At 31.8% G+C, this 25,028-nt stretch overlaps 1 protein-coding gene across 1 annotated transcript in view; it reads right to left on the minus strand.

The window, feature by feature from the left end:
* Window positions 1-25,028, minus strand: part of TRIP11 (thyroid hormone receptor interactor 11) — a 91,308-nt gene that overhangs the window by 24,133 nt on the left and 42,147 nt on the right. Inside the window, exons 11-16 of the mRNA XM_012547137.3 lie at window positions 21,957-24,980; window positions 20,188-20,328; window positions 17,518-17,711; window positions 11,126-11,289; window positions 10,249-10,352; window positions 7,955-8,054 (exon numbers count right to left, since the gene is read on the minus strand). Of these exons, the coding sequence (XP_012402591.1) occupies window positions 7,955-8,054; window positions 10,249-10,352; window positions 11,126-11,289; window positions 17,518-17,711; window positions 20,188-20,328; window positions 21,957-24,980 (3,727 nt within the window). The remainder of the gene's footprint in view (window positions 1-7,954; window positions 8,055-10,248; window positions 10,353-11,125; window positions 11,290-17,517; window positions 17,712-20,187; window positions 20,329-21,956; window positions 24,981-25,028) is intronic.

Below are 25,028 nucleotides of genomic sequence, written 5' to 3' on the forward strand. Positions count from 1 at the left end.
TTCAAAAATCTGCTAACACAAATTAAAAAATTATTTAAAAATTTAAAACTAACTTTAGGTCCAGTTATAGGTAAAATGGAAATGCCCCTGATTTCCTATATCATTCATCTTCTAAAGCAGTTGAGCCCTCAGTCATCTATACCTTCCACTTTACCATAACTGGCTCAGAAGTCTCAGGTCTGTTTATCAAGCATGCTTTCTTCAAGAAAAGAATCAGTTAAGTACTTTACATGAAGAACTTCAAAAACCCTTCAAAATTGAATAATTTTAATAGATAAGGAATGATTCACTAATGATATAGAAACCACTACTAAATCAGCTATGTAAAGTCAACCTAGCAACAACCTGTTACAGCCAATAATCAAAATTAAAAGCTTTAAGAATAAAAATTAAAATGTAATGCACAATTAATCTATTCAAACAAGAAGCATCTTAGCAAACTTAATTGATAAGAGTAATGGCAGCCAAAAGCAATACAAGTTTAGAATATAAACTCATTATAAAATCTTAAAAAGACTAAGAGGAAATAATGAATCAAATCATAAAGCAGGGAGGTGGTACAAAGTAAAATCAGTTTAAAGAAAGTTAGCCAAGAGAGACATGTAAAGTTATCCCAAAAATATTTAAGGGAAAAATAGATAAGAATGAGAAGACAAAAGTAAAAAAGATATGCAAAGATTTTTATAACAATCTATTTTTACCGTCAAAGACAGCAGAGCCACTATAACTGGACTCTCACTCTTAATATGCTTATAAAAGAAGCAAAAAAAAAAAAAAAAAAAGTGAGACTATTAATAAGTTATTTAATAATTTAATATTAATTTATTAAATAAGAGAATAAATATAATAAATGTAGGGAAAGAAGTTGCAATGGACTAATGTATATACAGGAGATACATCCTAGAGGATATGCAGCTGTGAGAACATTAAGGAATGAATTTACAAGCTATATAAAGGATGACAATATTAAAGTTATAGAGAATTTATAATGGAACTTATATGTTTTAAAAAGGCAAATATCAATATCAAAAACTACCAAACTATATGCTTACTTTTCCATCCATATACAGTTTTCCCCCCTGAGGCAATTGGGGTTAAGTGACTTGCTCAGGTTCACACAGCTAGGGAAGTGTTAAGTATCTGCTGTCAAATTTGAACTCAGGTCCTGTTGACTTCAGGGCTGGTGCTCTATCCACTGCGCCACCTAGCTACCCCTCTCATATATAGTTTTTATGAGACTTACTTACACATACACATTGAAAACATCCTCAATGAGCAGATTAGCAGAGAAAAAAGGAATTCCTTTTTACAGTGTTTTACATTATGAACAATTCTTTGACCTGCTTATTCATATTCTTTAGATAAACATTCAGCCTTGATTTTTAACTATACATAAAGATACTAAATTTGAAACAAACACTTAGAATATTAGTAGATAGGAACAATTATTTTCTCTATATATGAATGGTATTACCACATTTTTGAGGGAAATCATCTTCTTGAAATTTACATGATTGATATAATATCTAATAAATATTTGATCCTAATAGCTTTGACCTTAGAGATGGACAAATGTTGTAAATAGGCAGTTCTCAAGGGAAGAAATCCAAGTGATACAAAAATGCTCTAAATCACTAATAAAAAGATAATAAAGATTAAAACAACTGTGAGGTACAATTTTAAACTTAGAATAGCAAAGATGACAAAAAAGAAAGACACAGCCTTTCAATTTGTTAAATTTGTCTCTACTGATTTTCATAAATTTGTGCTAAATACGAATTTAACAATTTAGGTAATATCTTCCTGAATTCTATTATATTTACCATTTCAGAGCATACTGTATTATACTAAGAAGAATATAAGCATAAATTGTGTATGGGGCGAAATCTCTCCCCCGCTCTTTAAAAGGGATTTTATAACCCCTATTTCAATTATATAATCACATACAGTAGATTACAAGTTAACAAGTATTTCAAACTGTGGAAGATTTTTTTTTTAAGTACTGTCTCAAAGCTAATTTCTGATGCAACAAATTCACGAAAAGAAAAAAAATTTTCAATTAAGAATTAAGAAATGAAAAAGGTTTACATTTGCATGAATATTTATGTGTTCATATAGTGGAAGACAATGTATAGCAGGTTTTGTCCATAAAATTTCAGAAAAAGCTGATTGTTAAGTGTCAAAGTATTAAAATCATTCAAAATATCCCATTTCTTAGAATTAAATTACACGGTTTAATAATTTGTCCAAATCACAAGTTATTCATATGTACATGTTTGCTAAATTGAGCTATTTAACAGTTTTTATATATCATTTTTTTTCTCCCTTGCTTAGCAACAGTATGTATGGTGTATATACTAAGTGCTTAATGAAAATATGCTGACTGTATAATCAAATTAATGAATAAAAACGAAAGCATAAGGAGTATGCTTACTCAAAATTTTAAAATACAATTTCAAAATTCAATAAATATCTATATATGCAAAGTATTATGCTAAACACTGGAAAACTAAAAAAGACAGTCTGCTTTCTCACATCTTATGTAATATAACAAGGACATAAAACATCAAGTTACTGATAATTACATGATTAAAAAAATGTATCTAAGTTAAAAAAAAAAAAAATTAAGTGCTATGAGTGATCTGAGAAAGAATGTGACTACCAAAAAGAAAGCTCGGTAACATCTGAATTGGGTTTTAAAGAACAGGTAGAGCGGGACAAATGTTGTCAATAGGCAGTTCTCAAGGGAAGAAATCCAAGTGATATAAAAATGCTCTAAATCACTAATTAAAAGAGAATAAAGATTAAAACAACTCTGAGATACAATTTTAAACTTAGAATGGCAAAGATGACAAAAAGAAAAGAATTTTTTAGTGGATGCAAGTGAATACCAGAAGAGTATTATACAACAGAGCTATGAATTGTTTAAACCATTATGTAATACATTTGTAATTATATCCCCCAAACTCCTTTAACTGGGCTAAACTTTAACCCAGGGATAAAAATGCTAAACAGATATTTTAAAGCAGGGGTCCTCAAACTTTTTAAATAGGGGGCCAGTTCACTGTCCCTCAGATTGTTGGAGGGCCGGACTATAGTAAAAACAAAAACTTTGTTTTGTGGGCCTTTAAATAAAGAAACTTCATAGCCCTGGATGAGGGGGTTAAATGTCCTCAGCTGCTGCATTTGGCCCGCGGACTGTAGTTTGAGGACCCCTGCTTTAAAGAAAGAAAGCCCATATGTACAAAAGTGCACATATATAGCAGAACCTTTTGTTGCAGAAGGATGAAGGAGAGAGGCACTGGCCTTGACAAAGTCAGAAAGATTTAGATTTAAATCCTGAATATGATACATAATGACCATATAACCCTGAGTCAACTTTTCAGTGCTTCAGTCAGTTTTGCAAGACTGTAAATTGGAAAAAGGACATCAACTTGCATAGGTGGAAGTATATGAATAAAGTATATATTTTCAGGTGTGGCTAAAGTATGAACTTATTTAGCTTAGGTTTTTGTTTTTATTTTGGCATGAAGAGGAAATTTTTTTTTAAATATCCATAAAATATTTAAAGGAAGTAAATAAAAGAGATCAGAAGGCAGGAGGTGGTTCAGAGACAAACGAGACAGCTTTCAAATTAATGGGTTAAATTGCATTTTTAAAAAATACAAGTTATTGGCAAAAAAGATTTATGATTTCATATACAATGTTCTTTTTCTATAAGACAATATTATTTATTGATATTTGTCTAATAACAACAACAAAAATCCTAACAATTGAAGTCACAAGATTAATACTTACAAGAGAGAAGATTAAAGACAGAACTTCAGGGAATATCTACAATAAGGAGACAGGAAAGAAGCTAAGGAATCAAAGAAGGAAACGAGGCAAAAAGAATCAGGAGTTAGCGCTGTCTCTGAAAGTTGGAAAGTGCAAGGAAGATGATGACTGAAGAAGACCACTAGATTTGACAAATTATATTTATGTAAATACATACCTTGGATATGTCAATTTTACTCATTATTAAAAGATTCAGGAAATATTTCTACTTTAAAAAGTTACCCAGAGAGTACTATATAAACTTGAAATGAATAAAATTACATTTTTACAAAGTACTCATTAAAGTTAGATGATACCTACACCATTAATTTGGTAAAGTTTTACTATAATCTGTGATAAACACAGCAAAAAAGTACAAAGTATTATAAAAACAAAAAAAAACTTTTTTAAAAATATGAATGTAATAGAGAATGAGATAGGCTGATCAAGGTTGAGATGGGATGGGGAAAGACCTTTCCACTCCACCCTCTACTCTGAGATATCACTAGATTGCCTAAGGAGGAGCCCAGTTCTGAAACTGAGCTGGTAAATTGTCTGTGATGATCAGTATTGAGATCAGCATGTTCAGCCTATATGTGAGAAGGGAAGGGAGGGAAGAAGGAAAAGGGAAAAAAAAAAAAAAAAAGAAAGAAGGGAAGGAAGAAAAGGAATGAATGGAAAGAAGAAACAGAGGGAGGGAGGGAGGAAGGGGAAAAAAGGAGGGAAGAAAGGAGTTAAGAAGTAAGGAAACTACTTTCTGTTAAAAAAAAATCTTTTATTTTGTGAGGCTATTTAGTAATTAGATATACAAATTTTAAATTGTCCAGATAAAGGAAAGAATTTTTTTAAATGTCTCAAATGAGTGGAAATGTATATAAAATAGGAAACTAATTTATTTACATACTATAAGCTAAAAATAAAAATTAACATTTTAATCACACTATTGGAATCTAAACTTTTAATTAATTGAAATAATCTGAAAATAATCTGTTAACCATTGATGGCAATTCAAAAACTATCTGGTACTATTTTTTCATTTAAATACCACTTTTGCTAAAGATAACCACAGATAAATAAAAGATTTGACCAGGGGCAGCTAGGTAGTGCAGTGAATAGAGCATCAGCCCTGAAGTCAGGAGGACCTGAGTTCAAATCTGCCCTCAGACACTTAACACTTCCTAGCTGTGTGATCCTGGACAAGTCACTTGCCCAATTGGCTCAGGAAAAGAAAAAAAGATTTGACCAATAAAGCTGGGTCTAGAAATGTATTTGGACTGTTTTCAATAGAAATGTTATTTTTTTAAATGTAAATAATGGCCTAGAAAACAGACTATTTTTTATAATGTGAAATTTCTATCAATCAGTATTATTAAAGCAGTTCTATAAACATTAGAAACTTCTTTTATGCATGCTGTTTTAACACTTAATTATGCAGAAAAAAATCTGACGATAGTCTCATTCAGCCCTGGGACCAAACCATGGATCCATTTGGTTCCAGTATATCTCTCCATTTAATAAATTATTAAATACTTTCTAATCTCTATCTTGCTCAGTTTCTCCAGCATTACATTCCCTCTAGAATAAACTAAAAACTCCTTTTTTTTAACTTAAATTTTGTAGCCTCGATACACTTCCTTCTGCATTTTGCAATCAAGCCTTCTGTTACTGGCATATTATGCTCCACCTTTAACTTTCCATACCCAATTAATTATTACAGTGAACATCCCCCGCAACTCTATCTCAAGAAGAACCTCTCTTCCTCTAACAACAAAAAAAACCTTTCCTGAAATTCCCATCTGCTAGTACCCTTCCTCCAGTGGTAAGGGCAGAACCAACTCAAAACAGCTAGTAAGAGCCAATTGTTATAAGGATGAATAAACAAATGAAGAAAGAGGTTTTAAGCACCTACTATGTGCCAGGTCTGGTGCTAAACATTGAAAATAGAAAAAGAAAAACAAGACAGTCCTTATTCTTGAGAAGTTTACAATCTAATTGGGAAAATATTTATACTACAGCAACTGGATTAATGTTACAAATCAAGCTAGACTTACTATTTACTGACAATCTACATTTTTGAAAATGATAAGAGAAAAATGTTGATAAAGCAGATTAAATTTACAAATGCCCATTGTTTCTCCCATTGTATCTGTAGTCCTAAATCTTTTAGTATTTAGTAACACAATAACTGGTACTTAATATACGATTATTGATGACAAAAATTTCTTCCCCCTGCACAGGAATTTTCTAGCCATTTATTATAAATTGATCAAGGCTTTCAAAAATGGAACAGACTGCTTTGTTAAGAGCTCACCATTACTAAAAACATTTAAACATATTAGACATGTAAAGGACACTGCAATATTGGATAGAAGTCATACTATTTGACTGCTATGGTCTTATCTAAATTAAATTTAGGATAAAATGTTAAAAATAATTAAACAACTAAAATTTTAATATTGTAGTCTTACAGAATGCTCTATTGGTAAGCTATACTGTTTCCAATTGAATTTAGCTTTTCCTGGACTTAGTACTCAACAAAAAATTATCTCATCCAAAGATGAGATAATTAAAAACTTTGAATAAAACAAACTTTTTAAGAAAGTATTTCCTTATATTGTTTAAATGTTGAAACTTTATATTAACTAATCATTCCAATCCTCAATCTACGGATGCTTATAAAGAAAAACAATCTATTAACTTTTCCGCTACAGTTTAAAGCACTATGTACATTCTTACAGCAAAAGCCATTTATCTTTTTCAAACTTGTTTCTCCTGGCAAATTTCTTTACTGTCTGGCCAAGTTTTGTGTTAAAAATAAAGTACAGTATTACAACATCCATCAACATTTAAAGTGCTTAATGATCTATGAAAGCAAAAATACAATGATTATTCTCAATCAACCAAGTTAATTGAGAAATGTATAATATCAAAAAAAGTTAATAGCTTTCATAAGTTAAATCTTTTAACAGTTATGAATAAGGCAAATTAATCACTCAGATGAATATGAGATGACACCTTTAAAGAATGGTTGTAAAATTGGCAAAAAACATATTTAAAAATTTAATGGAATAAAAGTTTTTTTTTTTTTAAAACCATTTTTCTTTCTGAGCAACACTGGCTCAAAAAGCATGCTTGTTTAAGGGTAACAGAACTTTTACGTGGTTTTTGTTAATTCTACAAAATAAGTCAAAAATTATGGAACACAAGATGAACTTTACTTTAAACTTTTTTACTTTGAACTTCTAATGAACTAGTGTTCTAGACAGTACAACATGACTGATGATAGAGAACGCTACCTACTTCCTCATAAAGAAGTGATAGATTCAGAATTTTTTTTCCAACCACATATTCCTAAAGAAATGGAATCCATTTCCCTATATCTACCAATGAGCCCAGGTACTGTTCTCTATGTAAATAAGAATATTATGAAACAGTGACTCAGAACTAAGGAATTTTTGGTGCTAAAAAATATATATTTTTTTTTGGAGAAGTCTCTCCTCTCGAGTTTTTAAAGCCTTTCTGTTTCCTAAAAGGATGCCTCAATTTTGATTATCCTGTATTTGTTCTTAGCTTATCACCTGACTAATTAATTTATGACCTGACTTTTGTTTGTAAGGTTGCTGACACAATGTGACTACCCTGAGTACCACTATTCTATTTTCTAACTCTCCAACCTTTGATCAACATTTACCTAGTGGGCATCCTACTAATCAGATATTAAGAAGTCACCTAATATATATTCATGTCTCTGATAACATATCTCTTCTGAACCACATATCTGATCTTAGGACTTCTTTGAAAAACAGCACTTTCAGGCATGATCCTGAAGTAGACCCATGAAAGTGGTCTTTATCCTCTAGTTCAACTTGTGACAAAGGGTAAAAATTTACTAGATGGTCAGGTTACAGTTACAATTGTGATCAGAAAAAAGAGTGACATTAAAAGGCGTAGAAAGGAACACAATTAAGGCCTGGTTATTAGTACTATACTTCAATGAACTGAAATAGCACAAACAGAGTCAATTGGAGTGCAAGACACACTACCATGAGACTGTGTTTTACTATTAAAGTTATTAGATGCCTGTCTATACACTTCAATTATAATACTACTCTTTTAGAATAAAGATGTATATTTATACCTTGTTTTTTAAGTTCTTCGATTTGTTCTTCCTTGAGATCCAATTGCTCTGTGAGTCTTGATGCTGAATCTAAGGCAGCATTTGCTTCTTCCAAGTTTTCCTTGTAAGTAAATAAGAAAGATCATTAAAATTTTCTATTCAAAATCAATAGCACAGAATTTAGGTCTAGGTTCCACATCATAAGAGAGGTTACTAAAACTGGAGCACATTCAATAAGAGCAATCAGGATAGTGAGGTGGGGGTGGGGGTGGGGGGTGGGGGGAGGAAACAATTTTTAAAAATAGGAAGGAACCAAGGTGCTTAGTTTGGAGAAGACACTGAGAAGTATAAAATTTAAAGCACTTAAAGAGTTATCATGTAAAAAGAGGATTAAACTTATTTTAGGCAGAAGTAAAAGAAATGAGTGAAAGTTGCAGAGAAACAGATTTTCTGCTTGATAGAAAGAATAAATTCCTCTTACATACAGGCAATCTAAAAGTGAAATGGACATTCCTACACTGATTTGAGATGATCTTTAAGATATCTTTAAGATAATGTCCAAATGTGATGAATTACAGATGGAATGAATTACAAAGATTATGGAGTCAATCGGTCTCTAAATTTTACAGATTTTTAGAACACTAAGGTGGCAATGAGGTCCAAGGCCATATACCTAGTTAGTGTTCGAGATAGCACTCAGTTTCAGGCTTCCCAACTCCTCTGTTCTTTCTACTCTACTACACTACCTCTCCTAGAAGTAGAAACTTAAAAAGTAAGAGGAGGGAAAAGTTATAGGTACTACAAAATAATGACATGCTAAAATCAAGGTCACAATCACAAAAATTACAAAAAAAACAAAGAATGCCTCAAAAAGCATAGCATTTTAGAGCTACTTTGCAGAATGATAGCTATACTCATTCAGAGTCTCAAAGAACATAATTATATCCTGGGCAGCTAGATGGCACAGTGGATAGAGCAGCCCTGGAGTCAGAACCTAAGTTTAAATTCAGTCTTAGACACTTAAGAGATAACTGGCTGTATGACCCTGGGCAAGTCATCTAACTCCAATAGCCCTTCAAAAAATATATTTATCTTTATTCAATAATTGATATTAATATTGATGACCCTGAATTATCAAAAACACATTATTAAATTATGTTTAGTGTTCTTTGCATTTTAGACATGATATAGAATAAAGAACAAGGAACTCAAAAACCTGGATTCTATTCATATACTGGGCTTGAAAAAATCATTTTCCCTTGCTGGGCCTAAGTTTACTCATCTATAATGATGATGTTGAACCAGATTCCCATCAATGCAAACATTCTATGAATGATACATGCCAAGAAAAAAGGTTAAATGTCAGTATCTAAAGGCATAATCTTCAATTATCTAGAAAATTCACCATTGTGGACTTCCCAACTATTGTGTGACTTTGGTCAAGTAACTACCTCTTTTGATTCTCAGTGCACATAGTGAAAAGAACAGTGCAATGCAAACCAGTAAAACTGAACTCCAATTTCTGGCTCTATTCTTCCCTGGTTACATGATTATGATTCATTCCCCCTCTCTGAATCTTGATCTCTTCATCTGCAAAATGAAGTGGCTAGACTAAAAGATCGCTAATGAAAGGCCTTGACAGAGATAAAACTGATCTCAGAAACAGGAACATTACAATTTATACTAATGATCCATATGAATATTGCAAATGTTATGTATTTAAAGCTTTTGTGACCACAAAAATCTTAATGTTAGATGTCCACAGAGTAAAGCTATCTATATACCAACCAAATATGCAATCCAATCACATCTTATAAAATTATCCCAAATAAAATAAAAAAGAGTAAGGGTGGGGGCAAGGTCTCTACAATCAGAGAAGTAGTAAAAATTAAATGAATATCTACATAAATAGAGACGAATGTAGATTTGTGCATCTGATTTTGTAGGTATCACTTCTATTTCCCAATTTGCTTTGTCTAGAAATACTAAGACTTATTCGATTTAATACATGTGTGTGTGTGTAATATTTATTTCTAAATATTTTTTAAATACCTAGTGTCAGACAGCTCTTATTTTTTGTCAATGAAAAACCACATAAGCTGGAGATCAAACAATTTATTCCATGCTAGAAAGTCAGGGGCAAAATTTACATCCCCAGTTTATTACAGTGTTTTCCTTTATTATACAAAAGGAGCAAGAATTCTCTATCCTGATGTGATTTCACACATACAGGTTAACTGTACAAAGAAATAAGAGCAAGAACTTTGTAAGAGATTATATTTTGCATAATTAAAAGGAAAATCCCTTCTACTCACCTGCAATGACATAACCTGCCCTTCTAGATTCTCTGCTTTTCTCCTCCATTCCGTTATTTCTTTCTTTTGCTTTTCTAGTTCAGCTGAATACATAGCTTTTTCTTCTACAAAAAAGTTTATTATGTTTTTCATTTTATTTAAATTTTTATATACATTTTAACAAGCTTTCAATAATTCAACAGAAATATCTGAAATGTTTTCTTAAAGGGAAAGTAGCTGTGCTTTACTTTAAGCATTAACTTTAGAAAAAAGAGATACTACCTTAAATAAAAGTATTATTATTACCTAAAAAGAAGTGGAGCTAGTTTTTAACTGATTTCATCAGGGTAAAATCCCTATGGTTCCTGGAGTAGTTGTTCCCCGAAAATTATCTGAAATCATATTAACTGCTCCAGTTAATATATTAAGTACATTCTAAGTACAAATTGAAAAGTTATGATAATGGCTCATCAGCTAATACAGTTTTAAGAGCAATAAATAATAGGTGCTTAAAGCTCACTGGCAGCACAAACAGCACACAGTAAAACTTCCAATACACATTTCAATATCTATTGCTAATCTTTTCCCCCTACAAGTCTTTTGCCCTCTTTTCCTTCTTTCATCCTCATACCCTACTTCTTTTGCCTTTTTTTCCCCACTGTATGGGGTAACTATTCCCTATTCTTCATTTCAAAGTAGACATTAGAAATTTATATAAGAAGTGAAACATAAAAATAAATTGTTATTTGTGTGTGGTCCTCTACAGATATTTTCTATGGGCCAGTAGACCTTAGAAGTAGAGATTAAATCTTCTACCTTAAAAAAAGAAAGGAAAAAAAAACCAATATCTTATCTCTATACCATTTTTTTTCACTAGACCAGATATAACATAACTTACCTTGCTGAAATTGTTCTAGTACCATCTGTAGATTAGTTAGTGACAATGCATACTGTTTTACTTGGTCCTGAGAAAGAGAAAGCTGAAGTACAGTTTCATCTCTCTGTCTGGAAACTACATTCAATTGCTCTTGCAAAGATTCCACCTGGAGATTGGCTTGATGACTTAAAAACAAAACAAAAAATAAAAATACTTTAAAGAGACACCTTAATAAGAATGGAACATTTACAAAATAGGCCTTTTACATGAACCATTTAAATATTAATCTTATTTGTTAAATTAAATAGAACCATCTTTATTGAGTTATTATTGACAGTGATTTTCAATAAATGGTGGTAATATTAAAAACCAAGAATTAAAAGGCAGCATTTAAAATGCAAAGTGAACCTTCAACTATAAAAATGTTTTCCCAGTTTATTGCTTCCTTTCTTATTGAAGCTTTTTATTTTCAAAACATAGGCAAGGATGATTTTTCAACACTGACCTTCGCAAAACCTTGTGTTGCAATTTTGCTCCCTTTCCTCCCACCCCACCTCCCTAGATGGCAAGTAATCCAATATATATTAAACATGGTAAAAATGTATGTAAATCGAATATAGGCATACATATTTATAAAATTATCTTGCTACACAAGAAAAATCTGATCAAAAAGGAAGAAAAATGAGAAAGAAAATAAAGTTCAAGCAAACAACAACAAAAAGAGTGAAAATGCTATGTTATGATCCACACTCAGTTCCCACAGTCCTTTCTCTGGATGTAGATGGCTCTCATCATCATATGATCATTGGAACTGGCCTGAATCATCTCATTATTGGAGAAGAGCCACATCTATCAGAACTGATCATCGTATAATCTTGCTGTTACCATGTACAATGATCTCCTGGTTCTATTCATTTCACTTAGGATCACTTCCTGTAAGTTTGTCCAGGCCTCTCTGAAAGCATTCTGCTGGTTGTTTCTTATAGAACAATAATATTATATTACATTCATATACCATAACTTACTCAGCCTTTTATAGTCCTTTGGGCATAGTTCCAAATTGTTCTCCAAAATGGTTGGATCAGTTCACAATTCCACCAACAATCCGTGTTCCAGTTTTCCCACATCCCCTCCAACATTCATCATTATCTTTTCCTGTCATCTTAGGCAATCTGAGAGGTATGTAGTGGTATCTCAAAGTTCTTAATTTGCATTTCTCTGATCAATAATTATTTAGAGCACCTTTTCAAATAACTAGAGATGGTTTCAATATCTTCATCTGAAAATTGGCTGTTCAATATCCTTTGACTATTTATCAATTGGAGAATGGCTTGAATTCTTATAAATTTGAGTCAATTTTCTATGTTTTAAAAATCAGGCCTTTATCAGAATTCTTTTTTCCCCAACTTATTTTTTCCAGAAGGACTCTATTAGAACTCAGTAAAGAAGTACATTCCAGGAATAGGAGGCAGCCAATTCAAAGACAAAGATGAGAGATGGGGTCTCTAATTTGAGAAAAATAGAGAAAAGGCCAGTTTGGCTAGACTTCAAAGTATGGAAGGAGGAATAATGCTAGAAAAATAACAGGTTGCAGTAGACTTTAAAAGCTTAAAAAGAAGAGTTTATATTTTGTCCCAGTGGAGCCTCTGAAATTGTTTCCATAGGAAAGCTGCAAGATCAGACTTAAGGATCACAAGTCAATTCAATTTGTTGTATTATAATGACAGATATATGAGACAAATGATTCACAGCCCTATAAGCAGACTAGGAAATTTAGGAGATTTCATTTCACTGGTGATAATATTCATATTATGGATTTGGAAGTAAGGGTTAGGATAAGCTATCCTTATCCAATGTGGAAAATAAAAGAAGTGCTATTTCTATCTCCACAACAACTCTCATGAAAAGCCCTTTCTCTCTTCTCTACTCAAACCTTAACTCAGGACCATCTGATGCCTAGACTGTTTCAACAATCTCCTAACTGATTTTTCTACCTCAAGTTACTACTAAATTCCAGTACACCATTCATGCTGCTACCAAAGCAATTTTCCTCATTCACAGACCTAACTTTATCACTCTGTTATTTAATAAACTCCAGAGGTTTCCTATTGCTTCTAGGAACTTAAGTTCTTTTGCTTAACTTTCTTTAAAAAACCTTTCACAACCTAGCCCCAACCCACCTTTCCAAACTCAATGAATACTGCTCCTCCTCCTATACTCTGCAATGCAGCACAACTAGCTCTTTTCTGTTCCACAATACACAATATTCCGTATTACCTCTCTGCCTTTGAACTGGCTGAAATATACTCCCCTCACCTCCATCTCATAAAATCTCTCCTCCTCTAAGATATAAACCAAATGCCACCTTCTAAGTGAAGTCCTTCCCAATCCCCCCAAACACTAGTGCCCTTCCTCTTTAACAATTTATATTTTAAAATTTCTATTATTTATATTTATTCTCTTTATTTTACTTATTCTTATTCTTGTCTCCCCATAAAAATGTAAGCTCCTTGAGTAGAGATTGTTTCATTCATTATTGGCATCCCTAGCTAGCATCTAGCAAAATGCCTGGCATATAGTAAGTGCTTAATAAATGCTTGCTGTTTAACTGAAATTGGACAAAAGATCATGAATACTTTTCCAATAAGTTTCCAATTAGCATCACTACAAGTATTTGGCACAATGAATGGGAAACAACTGAATAACATTCAACACAATGACTATAACTAAATAAAATCATGGCAGATGACTGTAGTGGAATAGTATTGTGCTCGAGGACTGATACAAAATGAAATAAGTAGAATTAGGAGAACATTTTATACAATGATTACAATAACATAAAGACAGTTTTGATAAACTTAAAAATAATAATGCACCACGTGCAAAAATGTTTGTAGAAGCTTTTTTTGTGGTGGCAAAGAACTGGAAAATGAGTAGATGCCCATCAGCGGGGAAATGACTGAATCAGTATATAAAAGTAATGGAATATTATTGTTCTATTTAAAAAATGATGAACAAGCTGATTTTTAAAAGGCCTTGAAAGATTTACACGAACTAACACTAAGCAAAACAAGTAGAATGAGGAATATATCATACATAGTAACAGCAAGATTGTGTGATGTTCAACTATGAAACATTTTGTTCTTCTTAGCAGTTCAATGATCCAAATCAATTCCAATAGACTTTAGAAAGAAAATGTCATATGCATCCCGAGAGACTAAATGTAAATCATCAAACAAGCTATGTTCACTTTTTTTCTTTTTCTTTTTTTTTCCTTTCATAGTTTTTCCCTTTTGCTCTGATTTTTCTCTCCCAACATAATTCATAAAGAAATATGTATTTTAAAAAATTAATGTACATATATAACCAGAAAAAAAGAAAACAATAAAAAGGAAAAGAAAATAATCCACTGACTGACCAAAATTCCAAAAGACCAAAGATGAAATCATCCTTCCCAAATCTTTATTAAAGATTTAAAAGGACACACACATTTTGTGGATGTTTTGTATGATTCACTTAATACAGGGCAAAAAAAGTAAAGGTAGTACATGAGAGAAGTTGTACTAGCAATATAAAAAAAAGAAAAGAAAAGAACATCAATGAGATACTTTAAATTTTATAGGAAAGACGAGGAGAAGGTTGAAAGGAAACATAAGCAAGCAGGAGAGTGTCTGGAACTAAAGTACTACATATAGTCCATATTTTTAAAAAAAAATAAATTGCATATAATGAGTGTCCTAGTTTAACATGCAATACTTTTTTCTGATCTCTGTACATAGAAATATTCATGTTTGCTGGCATTTTATTTTTCTTATTTACGTTTACTCACTTTAAGTAAAATAATCGGAAGCAATTCTAACTGAACTTTTTTTGAAAACCTAAGTGTATTTCCATTCCTTTAAGCTTTCTGTAACTACCTTCCTCAATATTGAAATAAGTTTGTGACCTCATTGATTTTAGTTACTGCTTCCAATGGTCCAGATCACAACCTGTTCCAGCCCTTCCCATTCTCTGTGACTTGCATTTCTTCTCATAAGAGATTTCAAAAAAATTCTACCCAATATACCAGAAGCCTTCACCTAGACCTTCTAACCTAACATGACACTTCTACAGTAAAGGAACAGTCCATCTATTGCCAGTTGCTTTTATAAATAACCTACCACTAATATTTCTTATTCTGAATAATAGTTTTTGTGCTATCTCATATACACATTGGCATAACTGCATGTAACTGCCATGTGCATAATTTAACATATAGTTGTACTATCCTACAACCTATTTATGTCTATCTACCACATATCTTTCTGGTATTCTTTGAAAGACTTGCAACTTTGATTTTTCACAGACCACAATGTTTTGATTCATTGTCATACTATACTACTAGGAAAAAAAAGTATTAAAAATGTAATATTGCTTCAATATCTGTAAGACAGCTTCACATTTATAAAAAGAATATAATGACTATCAGTGGATCTAATGCCCTCACTTTATAGAAAACAGACCTACAGAAGGTAAAGCAACTGGCCAAAGATAACAAAAGTATCAGTGGCAGAATCAGACTTCAAATTTTGGTCCACTGAACAGTATAGTCCTCTTTCCATAATAACATGTTGCCCTAAATATCTGAACATTAACTAATACAATTCATAAGATGGCAAACTGTATAAAACCTAGAAAAACACTTTATGATGATATAGTATTATAAAATTTATTTTTTATAAATTTCCACTAAATATTTCATGTTTATAACAGCATATTCATATTGGGAGGAAAAAAAACCCACTTATTCTACTGAACCAATATAACATTTATTTAATATTTTACTTTACAACTGAAGTCTAAAACAATTAACAAACATTTCAAAAATATTTTTCTCAATATTTGAGAGAATTTCATATATACCTGATGCTAGACTATAAAAATAACAAATATTATATAATTTGAAAATTTGATATGTTTCTCTCAATACATTTCCAGGTCCAAGGCACTTCATAATGACTAAATGAGGATATGCAAAGTTGAATAAGACATGATCTTTACCCTCAACATTACTGTCTCAAAAGCAAGAAAAATACCAAGTTATATTCCCCAATTAATGTATTTCCTATTTTCTAACAATTAACCTATAATAAAATGTTAAATTAATATTCCATTGTGAATGCATCCAACCATTGTGGAGAGCAATTTGGAACTATGCTCAAAAAGTTATCAAACTGTACATACCCTTTGATCCAGCAGTGTTACTAGTGGGCTTATATCCCAAAGAGAATCTTAAAAAAGGGAAAGGGATCTGTAGGGGCCAAAATGTTTGTGGCAACCCTTTTTGTAGTGGCTAGAAACTGGAAAATGAATGGATGCCCATCAATTGGAGAATGGCTGAATAAGTTGTGGTATATGAATATTATAAAATATTACTGTTCTGTAAGAAATGATCAGCAGGATGATTTCAGAAAGGCCTGGTAAGATTTACATGAACTGATGCTGAGTGAAATGAGCAGGACCAGGAGATTATTATATACTTCAATAACAATATTATATGATAATCAATTCTGATGGACATGGCTCTTTGCAACAATGAGATGAACCAAATCAGTTTCAATTGTTCAATAATGAAGAGAACCAGCAGCTACACCCAGTGAAAGAACTATGGGAAATGAATGTGAATCACAACACAGCATTTCCACTCCTTCTGTTTTTGTCCACTTGCATTTTTGTTTTCCTTCTCAGGTTATTTTTACCTTATTTCTAAGTCTGATTTTTCTTGTGCAGCAAAATAACTGTATGGATATGTGTGTATGTGTGTGTGTGTGTGTGTATATATATATTGTGTTTAATATATACTTTAACATATTTAACATGTATTGGTCTACCTGCCACCTAGGGGAGGGAGTAGGGGGAAGGAGGGGAAAAGTTGGAATAGGTTTTGCAAGGGTCAAAACTGAAAAATTACTCATGCATATATCTTGTAAATAAAAAGCTATAATAAAAACTAATTAATATTCCATTGAAGCACATATTCCATAATAATCATTTATCCAATACCATCTAAAACTACATGAATTGTATCAGTTATATACTTTAACATATTTAACATGTATTGGTCTACCTGCCACCTAGGGAAGGGAGTAGGGGGAAGGAGGGGAAAAGTTGGAATAGGTTTTGCAAGGGTCAAAACTGAAAAATTACTCATGCATATATCTTGTAAATAAAAAGTTATAATAAAAACTAATTAATATTCCATTGAAGCACATATTCCATAATAATCATTTATCCAATACCATCTAAAACTACATGAATTGTATCAGTTCTCTGCTTAAAATTTAAAACAAATATTTTTATTATGTCAACAAAAGTTCTGCATATATTAAAAAAGGTTGGTCTCATATTTTAATCCTAAAATTTTTAAATGTTACCTGGCATTTTCCACTGCATTAGAGGATGAAACTATCTTTTCTTCCAAAACTGTAATTTTCTTTTTTAGTTTAGCTTCTCGATCTTCTGCAGCCAAAGCTTCACGGGTATAAGAATCTTCCATTTCTAAAAGATGGTTACGCAATCTTTCTAGCTCCTGGTTTAAGCGAGATTCTTTGTCACGAAAATGTTGAACCTGAGCAGAATATATGTTTTATGTTTATGATACTTCATTTTTTTTTACTAAAATTATTTTGTTAGTAGATGTCACAACTATAAATGGTCACTTTATCAAATGATCAGGGGTATCATATTTAAGGGTATAAATTCCACAAGAGTTGCTGATCTCTATTATTGGAAGAAATCTGGAAAATAAGAATTCCCCTATCTAGACAAAAATCAGTTCTGAGACACTGAAGAAAAAAAAAAAGAGATAAGCGTAAACAATTGACTAGATACTATCCTGTAACCTCTTCTACTAGTATGCCTAGTTTTTAAGTTTATTAAGTTAGAAGGGCAAAAATGAAAGAATTCAAAAACTCTTGACTCCAGATGACATTCTATTTTACATTAATCTTTCCAATTTTTTAGGAGAGAACAAGAATATCTGTCTTTTTTCATAAAATCTTTCATTTTAAAAAACTTAAAAAAAAAAAAAAAACCTTGAAATGAAATGTATCACAACAGAATATAAAATGTTTCTAAGGCTTTGGAAAGTCCTAAACACTAGATCAATAAATCAATCACCAAACATTTATCAAGTATCTATATTGTTCCAGATTTTTAAGAGTTTTAAAACCTAAAAAAAATACTATATGAGAAGCAAGAAGGGGCCACTTGAATTGAATGAATAAGAGTGACTCATTAAAATAACACAATACAAATCACTTTGAAAGCAGCAAGACTGGGAGGTCTGTTTTTCATTCTGGATAAGAAGTGATGAAGGCCTAAATTAAAACAGTATCTGTGTCAGCAGGGATAGAAGATTTTTGTGAAGATAGAAAACAGCAAGATCTGGTGATTGATGAGATATACATGGGGTGACTCAGTAAATATATGTATATTAAGCACCTACTATGCTAAGCACTAGAGACTGCCACTGCCTTCAAAGGAGTTCATAACCTAATGATGAGTGAGAGTGAGATAAAACAACACTGAAGATTTGAAGAATGATATAAAGAGCTTTAAACAGGATTAGGGAAGTTTGGAAGAGAGGCGGTTGGATTGGAGGGAAGTGAGAGAGAGGTTAAAGAAACAAGGAGTTCTATTTTGCACATGGTTTGAGATGTTTCCAGGATATACTCTGAAATGTCCAACAGACAACTGGTCATGTGGGCATATGCTCATCTCTACATCTCCCCTCAATCTATTCCAAACCCTCTATAACTGGCTTCCAACTTCATTATTTAACTGAAACTTCTTAAAAATCATCCACAATAACTTAATTGCCAAATCTAACAGCCTTTTCACAATCGTTACCCTTCAAGACTTCTCTGAGACCTTTGATAGTTGATCACACTCTCTAGGTTTTCATGATTGCTCTCTCCTTGTTCTTTTTCTGTTACTCATCCTGTTTTCAAAAAAAAAAAAAGGCAGTGACATCACAGGTGATGTCTTGACTCATGTGTGAATTGGATTTAAATGAAGCAGAGTTGCACAGTCATCAGCCTCATACTCTCTTCCAGAGTCATTGAAGTCCACTGGCAGGACAAAACTTAAGGCAACCAACAATGGCCCACGATTCATGACCTTGGTGTTTTCAATGCTCATCTAAGCTTTAAGCACTCCACAGAACTTGCTTCAGCCACTTTTGAGGCCTCTGAAACAAACTGGTCTCAAAGGCCAATTCCTCAGCAGGAAATCTTCCCTCTAACTCACAAATACTTTTGAGATCTGTTGGTTACTCTCAATTTAGTTTAGCCTGTTTGCCAAAATGGTTTACCAGAATGTGGCCATTGCACATGCTACAGATTTTTGAAGCCATAAAAGTTGGGTGAATCTGTGTGTGTGTGAGTGTGTGTGTGTGTCTGTGTAGTTTTTATCTCCCTCATTAATATATGATGAATACACTGAAGGCAGAGACTATGCTTTTGTCTTTTTTTTTCCCCTAAGCAGGGTGCCAGGGAAGCACTTCATAAATACTTGTTCATGAACTAAAATCAAGCCTCAGAAAATAATAAGTTAGAAGAACTGGACATCAGGATGAGGGCAAATAGGTTTAGAAGGGGTGAGGAATAGGAAGAGATGTTATTATAAGTGACTGAGGTGAATGAAGAATGTCACTATTTTTGATGTACAAAGTAGAATACTTGTATATTAACAGAGAGTAAGAAAAAGTAAGGAAAGCTATATATCAAAAGTTAATTGTATTTGAAAATATTTTTCTAATTTATTAATCAAATAAGTTTATTTAATTCTTTATTATTATGGAAAGGACAGCTAAGTGTCTCAGTGTATAGAGTGTCAAGTCTGGAATCAGGAAGACACTAGCTGTGTGATAGACAAGTCACTTAACTCCATTTGTTTCAAGGTTCCTGATCTGAAAAATGAACCAGAGAAGAAAATGGCAAATCATTCCAGTATCTTTGCCAAGAAAACCTCAAATAGGATCACAAAGAGTCAGACATAACTGAAAAAAATGAACAACAAAAAATTCTTATAAAAGAACATACCTCATTCTGTAGGGAATTGCTTTCCATTTGTTTCTGCTTCAGGGCCAACATGACTTGGTCTCTCTCCTGCTGAAACTTAACTGCCTTATCCTGCATAGACTTAACTTCATTTAATAACTGATTCAACTCCCCAGTGTTACCCTTTTGGGGAAAAAAAAAAGTTTTAGGTTTTTATATAGTCTTCCTAAAAAAATCTTAATTTCTATAAAGAATTAGGCTGCATTCATTAGATGTACACATATTGAAAGTTTGTAGAATCAAATAGTAAAGAGATAGCAAGGTATTTGCTAATATGGAAACTTTAAATAAAAACATACATTTTTGGCACAGATTTAAGGAAAACAATTTGAACAAGCTAGCCACTAATAAGTCAGGGCAAGTACAGTATATTATTACCTTCAGGAAGAAAGACAGCATCTCAATTTTAGAGGAGATTCATGTTTTAGGCAATAGCCAGATTTTAGAAAAAAAAATTTTTTTTAAATATTAGGCAGTTTTTATTACTGATTTTCCTCACTATATAAATGTGTATAATATCTTCAAACATATAATATTTATTATAATAGGGTTTTATGTAAACATTTTACTTCTATAACATTTAATATCTACAATTTGACTCTAAAATCTTCAGAAATATTTTGAAACCAAGCATTTTGTTATATTTGAATGTCTTTTTTTTAGAAAAGGAAGCTCCAAATTTTCATAGATATTACAAGAAAGATAAATTAGGAAGAAGTGAAAGCTTAAAAACTTTTTTTTTCAATAAAATGATTTTGCGCAATAAAGTTTTCTCAATAAAAATAATATAAAGTACATTTTAACTATATTAGGCATTAAAAAATCCCATGTATTAACATACACACACATAACTATAGTCAATGTTAAAAAGTTACTAACTCTAATAAACCTGAGAAGAGGGTCTGTTGGGTGGTAAGAGAATTTTATTACAATAATAAATACACTACAAATGAATGCTAGTTTTAACTAGGAGTCTAATCCCATCAATGTATTATCCTTCTTGGGCAGCTATAAAGTAGCAGAAAAATTCTTACAATATTAAAGTTTCCATTCAAATGGCAGTATGAAACAAAAGATTCAATTCAATTCCTGTATTTATTAAGTAATTACTGCATACAAGGCACTGTGCTAGGCAATAAGCATATAAATGTAAAAATAAAACATTTCCTGGCCTAAAGGAACTTATATTCTACTACATTGTACCATGTACACAATTAAGGTTCTTGGGATATGTTGCTCTTTCTTGGGATATTTTGCTCTTTAAATGTTCTCTTCTTTGGATGTAACAATAAGAGCTATTAATACATGTGCATTCATCTAACACTGTGCTAGGTGCACAGGAGGTATTCAATAAACTAAACTACTGAATTGCTTCTACAACTCAAAAAAAAATCATACAAAATAATTACGGTTTCTGTCTAAAATCATATTATATAAAAAAGACAGATAATATGTGGCATTGAGATATTTTTTATGTTTGAGTAAAACAGGATAAAGACTTTTAATATGAATAATGAATAGCATTGCTATTTTATAGACAGTATATTATGAATCTAATAACAAGTTAAGATTCAAAAGATCAAACTGAATTTAGTATTAAAGAAGCAATCACTTCAAAACTGGCAATCCCTCAGCACTTGACAATTATATTTCTACATTTTCATCAAAAAAGATGATCGAGACAAAATCATGAAGAAAAAAGATTTCCCCAATCCCCAGAAACCTTCTGTATACCTACAAAAAAAATGTACCTGTTCTTTTTCTTTTAATAGTTTCTCAAAAGCAAGAGCTTTTTCCTTCATTGAATTTGATTCAAACTCTTTTTCTCTCAGCATCATAGAAACCTGCATATTGGTCTCCTGTAGAGCTCGAAATTCTGTTTCCTTTTCCCTGGACATGACTATAATTTTTTCATTTTCTTCCTTTAGTTTACAAATATCCATTTCTAAAATTAAAGTTCTCTCTTTAAGGTTTGTTACAGCCTGCTTTAAAAGTTCATTTTCATTTGTTTTGTTAGTTAGATTTTCATTTAAAGAAAGTAACTGATCACTTTTAGCTTTGATTAAGAGATCTTTTTCCTTAAGCGATTTTTGTAAAATATCTCGTTTCTCCTTAATCTGCTTAATCTCTGAGTCAATTTCTTCATGTTCCTTTCTTTCAAGCTCTGCCGTGGCAGCAACAGAATCACACAATCTATGATTATTCTCCTGAAGAGTCTTAATTGTTGCATCTTTTTCTTGTAATATTTTCCTTAGCTGGTCTAATTCTTGTTGTAGAGATTTAGAAGTCTCATTTGGTATTTCAGATTGTCTGTCTCTCATAGGTAAAACAACTGAAGATCTAATTGACAGCTGAGGTGAGACAACATCAAGTTTTCCCAGAAGAAGATCCTTGGTATTATGAAGCTGCCCTATGCTATGCTGAACTTGTGCCAACTCTTGACCAAAACATTTGAGCTTGGTTTCATTCTGTTCATAACTCTGGATTAAACCATTATAGTCTGCCTGTAACTTGGAATTATTATCACTATCAACCAAAACCTGAGCTTGAAGTTTATGAAGCTCCTCTTGAAGCTGAGCAGACTCATGTTGCATATTTTGCACTGTTGTTATTACTTGTTGCTTCCACTCTTCCATCTTCTTTACTTGCTGTTTTAATTTATCACGTTCCTGTAGAAGTTCCTCAAACTGATTACTATTAACACTCCCAACCTCATTACCATTACCAGAGTCAGATGTCTGTAAAACAGTCAGTAAAGTCTGACATTTCTGACTTAATGCATCTATTTCAATGTCTTTTTCTCTAATGATACGAGATAAGTTTTGAATGGTTTCTTTAAACATGTCCTGGCCACTACTTTCAAATCTACTATTCAATTGTTGGTTTTCATCTTGAAGTTTTAAAAGAGCTGCTTCTTTGGCAGCTACTATATCCATGATTTTATGATATTCTGTTTTCAACTGACTATTTTCCCTAGTCTTTTCATTCAAAACAGAAAATAATTGTTCTCTTTCCACAACATAAGCTTGAAGTTGCTGTTGAAGGTAAACAACATCCTGCATGTAAGATGCAGAAGAAATTCTGGCATGAAGAGCCTGTATCTCCAAATCTTTCTGTTTAATGATTTGCTTCAATTTACCAACTTCATCTTTGGACAACTGATCAATCTGCCTAGTTAAAGAAACATTCTTTTCATTTAAAAGCTTAATCTCCATCTCCCTTTCCTTTATTCCCTTTACCAATCTTTCAATTTCAGCTTTTGATAAATCATGCTTTTCATTTCCATTTTCTGCATTAAGTGTTTGAACTTTAGTCTCCTGAAAGATATCAGAGGTTTCTGTCTGGATGTCCTGTCTTTCTTCATGCAACTGAGTTTTAATTTGATTGATTGTCTTTTGTAAATTTTTTATTTCTTCATCTTTTTCTAAAAAGAGTTGTGTATGTGTAATGCTCATTTGTTCATGTTGGGATTTAAACTCATCTATTTCCTTTTTCTGTTCTTGTAAAGTCTGTAAAAGTTTCATTTCATTCTGATTTTGATCCTCAATTGTCTTTTGGCAACATTTTATTTCATCTTCAAGATTTCCCTTTATTACATTCAATTGTGTTACTTCAGTTTCAAGTTCAGTGATAATATCCAAGGTTTTAGGCTCAGCTATGGGTACAGATCTACTTTGTTGGTCCCTGAGTCTTTCAAGTTCTTCCTGCAGATGATTATTTTCTTCTTTCATAATTGCAAGATTTTTATCTTTTTCTTCTAAAGTTTGTCTGAAAATTTTGTTTTTTTCTGAAATCTGAATATGTGTATCAAGTTTCTTCTGAAGTTTTAATTCTTTGTCTTGAAGTTGTTCAATGAATATCTCTTTCTCTTTTATGAGTTCTATTAACTCCTTTTGCTCTGCTAAACTTCTTGTTAGGATTTCTTTAGTTTCTTTATGGTCACTATCCATCTGCTCAATTTTGTTTTTGAGTTTTGCAATCTCAAAATCTTTCTCTTGATTAAGTTTAATTAAACACTCATGTTCCAACTGTAAGGCAGAAGTATTCATCTTGCGTGCATTTGACAGTTCTTCAATAGTTTGCTCATATTTGTGAGCTTGCTCCAACAATCTCTTTTCAGACTGATGTAATTGTACCTCCAATTGCCCTTTCTCCATTCTTAAAGCTTCAATAATGGTATCTTTTTCTAGGGAAACCTGATTCTTAACAGTAACTGATTCCTGAAGTTGCTGTTTTACATCTTCACAAGCTAAAGCCAATTTTTCATTTTCCATTTTAACATCAAGAACAATTTTCTCTAAATTTTTATTGAGTTCTTTCATTTCTGAAAGATGTTTATTTAAGTTCCCAATTTCTGTTTCCTTTTCTTTAAGTAAGTGACACTGAAAGTTACTATTAGATTCTTGATTGAGAAGCTTAGTTAAGTCATTCCTAGTGATAAAAAGATCCTTTTCATTCTGTTTTAATTTTTCCTGAAGCTCTGAATTTTCCTTTTTAATGTTCAAAATGTATTCTTGTGATTTATCTAGCTGATCTCTTAAATCCTTAATCTTATTCTCAAGTTCTTGGTTATTTATATTTAAATCATGAAGGGCAACTTCTCCTTGGTTAAACTTTTCTTTCTGTACTTCTAGTTCTTTAGTAATTTTCATCTTTTCATTTTCAAGTTGAGAAACTCTCTTCTTTTCATCATTTACATCTTGTATTAGTTTGCTAATGGTAATATCTGCTTCATTATGTTGTTTTGATAGTTGCTCTTTCATCAAAATCATATGCTGAAAAAAATACAAATTGAAATGGTGATTTTAAAACATTTTACCCTG

This window comes from Sarcophilus harrisii, chromosome 2 (genome assembly GCF_902635505.1).
Source record: "Sarcophilus harrisii chromosome 2, mSarHar1.11, whole genome shotgun sequence".
Classification (NCBI taxonomy): Eukaryota; Metazoa; Chordata; class Mammalia; order Dasyuromorphia; family Dasyuridae; genus Sarcophilus; species Sarcophilus harrisii.